The sequence below is a fragment of the Ostrea edulis genome, chromosome 2, assembly GCF_947568905.1.
Source record: "Ostrea edulis chromosome 2, xbOstEdul1.1, whole genome shotgun sequence".
Classification (NCBI taxonomy): domain Eukaryota; kingdom Metazoa; phylum Mollusca; class Bivalvia; order Ostreida; family Ostreidae; genus Ostrea; species Ostrea edulis.
The window spans coordinates 94,865,878-94,872,294 of NC_079165.1; the positions used below are offsets into that span (position 1 = coordinate 94,865,878).

The window sequence follows — 6,417 nt, forward strand, 5'->3', positions numbered from 1 at the left end:
AAGCATTATAAACATTAACTCTCTTTGACCATTTACCCCCCCCCCCCTCCTGAAACCCTGCAACCTGGTTTACAAAATAAACAATTTTGTAAGATCATGAAAATTACAATTTTGTTAGAGGTTTCCTTGCCCATCATTACTATATGCTCAGTTTGTCTGTTATTTGCCTAGTAGTAGAGAAGATTTTTAAAGGAATTGTCACTACATGTATATGATTAGTATGGTCATTAAATGGTATTTATAAGATGTTATGCTGAGTGACGGAGAACAATTACGTAATTTATGTTCCAAAAACGGCTCCTCAAGTACCAAGGTATTAGCATTTTACAAGGAGACAAAATAGGGAGGAAATTAGTGAATCTCGTATATTCAGCTTTAAATGAATATTTATAGGATTTCCAGTTGTATTCTAGAAATGAGTTTGAAACATTCAAGAATAGTCGCTTTTTCATTTTATTTGTAAAAGAATATTAACAAAATAAAATCCACAAATCAGAGAGAAACGCACCTGAATGTGTGTGCAGGACTGCAGTTTTAACACTTGAATAATTCTATCCTACAATTTTATAAAATTGTTATATGAAACTTAAAAAGTAACGAGAGGCCCATAAGCAACATTGCTCACCTGAGCAGCAGGTCTTAGCAATAAACAAGCTTGAGCAAAACTATCATTATACTAGTACTTTGATTCAGAAAAAAAAAAGCTCAAAGGTAACAACACAAAATTCATTATTTGATTATCGTATCCCCCTGTAGAGGCCCTATAACCCTTCATTTAAACAGATTTAATCTGATAATGCTTTGTGCCAAGTTTAGTTGAAATTGGTCCAGTGGTTTTGGAGAAGAAGATTTTGAAAAGTAGTCAATGCATGTTTCCTATTTTGCTGTTATTGTGGCCCCTCATTTAAATAACCTTGAATCCCCATACCCCAGGTAGCTTTGTGTCAAGTTTGGTTGAAATTGGTCCAGTGGTTCTGGAGAAGAAGTCGAAAATGTGGAAAGGTTACAGACAGACGATGAAGAAGAGGTGATCAGAAAAGCTCAGTTGAGCGAGCTAAAAACGTTTTAGGAATGCATACTAAACATCAAAACTTTTCCAGATTATTCTCCGTATAGGAATGAAATATGATGACGTTGTCCATCTGTCAGATTCAAAATAAATTCATCTATGGAGAAATTATGTAAACGAATATGTATAAATCAAAGTACTGACAGTACTGTTGGAACTGAGTTACACCGGCTGGAATAATTACGATTATATCGATAACATATTCACATCTATTAATCCACCAATGACCTGAGAACAGTTGGGGGGGGGGGGGTTCCTCTCAAAAACATCTAATTCAATTGAAAAATCCTTCTTCCCCTAATGAGATGTGAAGAATCATGTCTAACGAGAGAGCGAGTTGATTCCTTAGTAGCGGGAATTTGGAATCAGGGGTAGGCAACCAACAGAATTGTACAATTTAAGTTTACTCCACTATCTGTATGAAAAGTTTTTTGTGTTTATCAATTGGAGAGAAACAATTTTGATTCATCGAACGATAAATACTTATCCGTTTAATTAACAAATTCTAAGTTGCCTAAATAGGTGCTGTTTTAAAAGTACGAACTATTCTGATTTTACATTCTAAATACGTATATGATTGTTTTACATAACATTCGACTGAATGAAACGATGTTTGTTGAATTATTTCCAAAAATTCCAATCAAGGGAATTCAGAAATTAAGTATCCATTTAGGATATAAAAGAAATGAATAGCCAGAAAAGGATTAATTTCAGAATGGAAAGAATATGTATGGGAATGGTCCGCCGTAAACGTAACCGGAATGAAAAGAAGGGGGAAAATCTGCTATATAGCCACATTTCCGTGGGGGGAGATCTACTATATAGCCATTTTTCCGGGGGGAAAGATGGCTAGGGGGAAATGCTACTATACAACACCGGTCGATAGGAAATGCTTACTCCTCCTATTTTCCTGATTCCACCTCTGGTTTGTCTAGGGGTCCGTATTTGCCCAACTCTATTTTGTATTCCTCATAGAAGTTATGAGATTGACCACTGTTCGTTATCTTCACCTTTCAAATTAACATTCTTAGCCCTAAGGCGCGGCATGATCGTTACTCAAAGTCATTCATTTAAGGTCAAGATCGGTTCTTGTCGGACACTTGACTTTTTAGAATTCCGTAGTACCTAGGCGCTCCTCATTTAGTTTCGCAAATGACGAATGAAGATTCTATGTATCCCCCCCCCCCCCCTTACATGTAGTAATGAAAAGTTGAACTGTACAGACTTACCTACAATTCATTATTTACGAAATTAAATTGGGAGCGTCTATGATTTCATACAGATAATGGTATCAAGATACGCAGCATTTTAAACACAAACCCGTGTGAAAATGACGCAATGGAGTAGAGGGCGGTTTCAGTTCAAATACTTGAAGTAGTGTTCTGAATAATTAAGATTTATTTTCTCTAGTCACTTTGCTTCTTGTTGGTGTTATTGTAGTATATGTGTATTCATAAATGCTAAAATATGATTTATTCAGGAATCTGCTTATGAAGCTATGGTAAGAAGAACTTCTAGACAGGCCACATATTTTCCCTGGTAATGAAGAGTGCCGGTAAGATTGTAGTCCCCTATAGGAAACCCGAACGATCCATACATATTGATGTTGGGAATGTTGTAATTTCCCTGAAAATAGTTCATATTTATTTGTAATATGTAAAATTCGTCAGACCATCTAGAAATGATAAGTCGAAGATTTCCTCCTGTAAAAGAGATTGTATACCTGTTTAAATGGACACTGACAACCAAGCCCTGATTTCTGAATTGGATCTGGACAGTCCGATGCCATTTGAAGTATTTCACAAAAGTCGTCATAATCGCAAGAGCCGAAGTCTCCAATACACGGAATTTTTACCCAAACTCCAGCGGCCTTCTTGTGAATCGTGAGGGATGCCTGAAAAGCGTGTTTACAAGAAACTAGCAAATGACTAGGACTCAGGAAATTTTTTAATGGGGATGTAACCCAAGATGGTGTCTTTTTCAACCATAAAAGGGAGGTTGCAGACAGCAAAATTATCATTTGTTTCCGTCAAATTTGTTCAACCAAAAAGGGGAAGGGTGCAACGTCCGTATACCCTCTCCAAATCTGCTACTGTTAATGTTACTTTATGTACTGAGGGTATTTCTTAAAATGGCTGATAAGTCAGCCTAAAGTGAAGTAATATCGATCATGGAAAGTTGTTTACCTGCAGAGGAGAATTTAGTCCCTCTTTCATGTAACCGCTGGCAGATACATTAAAATTTCCCGGCAGTTTTATAGGGTCAGGTACTATTTGGAGTTTAGTCAATCCTGCGAAATCCCCTCCACAATTCTTGAAACTGAATGCTTGCACTCTGGTCGTTTTGCCCTGTTTATAGTCATGGGAGAAATTTTTAATCAATAAATGCTAATTTGTATTAAATCTCGTTCAAACGATCGTACTCGCTTTTTGTAACCAGATGGATTGTTTCATATACATGTATAATATATACACGCACTTAATTTGACACCTGACGGTTTGAACACAAACTTCCGTTGACACCCCCTTTCTTATGTACAAAACTGAGACCAACGAGAGTTATAAGTGCATCTGTTTTTATTCAGTAGCCAAACAAATTTGAGGTAATTGATCTTTTACTTACAATTTTTTTGAAATATTCTTTGCTGCGATAGCGTTCTGGTAAAACATCTTGCTTCAGAAAGTTTAAGAAAAGTTCTGTATCGTCTTCAATGGCTTTCCCGGGGTTGGCGTTACCTTGTATCGCTAAAGCAGCAATAATAATGGCAACAAAACACACAACACCGCGCATTCTATCCATCTTGCAAATGATATTTTTAAAATCTAGTTTGCCTATTATATATACATTGTACATATATTGTATGCAGCCTACTATCAGCTTGTCCGATTTAGATAGGAGATACGTATCACCAGTGTTTTGTCTTCTGCACAGAGGATGCAGATATATCGCACAATGTCACGCGGTGTTATATTTTCCTACAATGGGATTATAGGATTGTAACAAAGCGATGCGTATTTAGCATAGGACAATGGCAAATAAAACTTCAAATTACTCGCCCTTGATTACAGGTGGCGCACGATCCGTTATTTAAGAGAGCGTTGGAAGGACATGTTTAGATTAGAAAGTTGTTGAATATTTAGTAACGATGGCGGATTACGGTTCGTAAGACCTCACTGCGCTTAGAGACGAACTTAGAAAACGCATTGCAAGACTCTATGGGCGGAAAGGAGAGCACGTTGAGAGTTTCAGCTGTAACCGAATTTTCTCTGTCACATCGATTAAATAAAGACATTCAATACACAATATAAACTTCTTCGTGGTGAAGCTGACATGCTTAAACAGTAGTTTAGGTTGAATATATAATATACAATACATCATAATTCTTTATAAGTTGTTGAATTGCATATGTTTAAAACAATAAGATGCGGACCCCCCCCCCCCCCCCCCCCCCCCATCTCTCTCTCGATCGATCGAGGATTAAGAATATCAATTATGAAATATATCCATATATATCTGAATTTATATTATTAAGCTGTTAAAATGTGTAGTAATAGTGAATGTATATGTATAACTTCTCTTTATGAAATAAAATTCACGATAGAGAAGGCACATGTATACAGAGTACATGATATATCATACCCCTTAACTTCACATTTAACAGTTTATTTGCGTGTTTTAACTTATATCACTTACGTGATGACGTCACGGTAGGTAAACAGTCTTTGCGATTAACTTTTTTTATTAGTCCATAGGGCAAGCGAGAGCATAAAAATTGGCAGGTCAAATAAATTTTACTACCCCATATGCTAGCTGTACAATAATGATTCAAAATTTCGAGTTTCTACATTTTAATTGAATATTACAATTTGGATTGCAAGTTTAAGACGGAAGTTCAAGCTTTCTTTCAACTTCTAAATTCACGTCTCCATCCATACACTATGATTGATATACTATGAGTTGGTTGTACTCTGCGTGAAAAGCAAGTGCTGTTCATTCATATTTTGACGACCTTGGTTAACTTTAAAATTAATTTCTAAATGAAATCTGAAATGTATTTTTGTACCATACTTCGTTTATATATTGATGACTCAAATTTCCCGTTCGATTATAGATCTAGTCTAGAAGGGGGGGGGGGGGGGGGGGGTGTGTGTGCATGTGAGAGTCATATAATTATAAGATCATTGATGACTGTATCACTAAGGATAGATAAAATTTCAGCATAAAACATTCATGCAGAATATTACGATCTACAGAGCAAATTAAACGAGTTGAAAATTTAAACATGTTTAAGTGATTATTTATTTCGTGAATTAACACGTTGAAGTGTTTAAAAATTGCCTCTTAAACATGTTTATGCATTTATTATCTGTTGCATCAAATAAACATTTTTAAGCGTTTTTAAAGTGTTTAGGTTGAACGTGTTTATAATTAAACAGGAAGAGTTTAATTCTTAAACACATCAGATGTTTAATTCATTAAACATCTTGTGTTTAATCTCTAAACATGATGCGTTTATAGAGTGTTTAATGATTAAACAGAATACAAAATGAGTATTTAAAATTTAAATACTGTATGTTTAGTTTTTAAACACTTCAACGTGTTTTTTTCTTAAACACCTGAAAAGGTGTTTAAAAATTAAACACGTTAAAGCGTTTATTATCTGTTGCAATTTGGTGTTTATTTTTAAAACACTTTCTTATTTACAGTGTACTACAATATCAAATTTAAATCTATTATTTTAAATAAAATATGATGAAAATTAATTGTAGTTTTAGGGAAAGGGGTGTATGAAACGTCGCATATGACGTAAATGATGTCCATAGAAACAGAAATTTGGGGAAATGTCTTAAATCGTAATGAATGAATTTTGGTAATCGACGCTCATGGAAGGGGGTGGGGGTGGGCAAGTTTAATTCTGTGAGTACAATGTATCTAGGATGAAATACAACCAGGACCATACATAACTTTATAATGACGCGACTCTATTTGAATTGTCTAAAACTGTGCGGTATAGGTAGTGTTTGATATGTAAATACATTGGAGACAGACATGTATGTATGTCAGGCATCATAACAGACACCCAGCAACATACCTCCACTTCTCAAACAGCGACTCATGGAATCACCTTAAATTCCTGGTTTTCAGCTTTATATACACTATTGGAGGATCCACAAATTTAAAAAAGAGGGGAGCTCATTAATCATACCTCCAGCTAGCCTAGATAGCCGGCTATCACGAAGTAGGAAGGGGGTGCGGAATGGATCGAGGTTTCCCCCTTCTGCTTGTGGGGTCCGAGGACCTACCCCCAAAATTCTAATAATAGCATTAATTCCTTGTAATCTGTAGGC

General features: G+C 35.6%; 1 protein-coding gene across 1 annotated transcript; it reads right to left on the reverse strand.

Moving 5' to 3' along the window:
- Positions 1 to 2,449: 2,449 nt before the first annotated feature.
- LOC125682569 (ganglioside GM2 activator-like) lies at positions 2,450 to 4,028 on the reverse strand. The gene is made up of 4 exons (XM_048923219.2): positions 3,692 to 4,028; positions 3,256 to 3,417; positions 2,793 to 2,963; positions 2,450 to 2,695 (listed from the first exon to the last, which is right to left on the reverse strand). The coding sequence occupies exons 1-4, from the start codon at positions 3,920 to 3,922 to the stop codon at positions 2,558 to 2,560; spliced, it is 702 nt and encodes a 233-aa protein (XP_048779176.2). The 5' UTR covers positions 3,923 to 4,028; the 3' UTR covers positions 2,450 to 2,557.
- Positions 4,029 to 6,417: the final 2,389 nt, after the last annotated feature.

What these genes read in the sequence shown, in the direction of transcription:
- LOC125682569 (XM_048923219.2), bottom strand. Translation starts at nt 3,922, where the DNA reads ATGTACAATGTATATATAATAGGCAAACTAGATTTTAAAAATATCATT. An exon ending in GACTAAATTCTCCTCTGCAG is followed by an intron (nt 2,964 to 3,255) that starts GTAAACAACTTT and finishes CACGCTTTTCAG; the next exon opens with GCATCCCTCACGATTCACAA. An exon ending in GTCAGTGTCCATTTAAACAG is followed by an intron (nt 2,696 to 2,792) that starts GTATACAATCTC and finishes AACTATTTTCAG; the next exon opens with GGAAATTACAACATTCCCAA.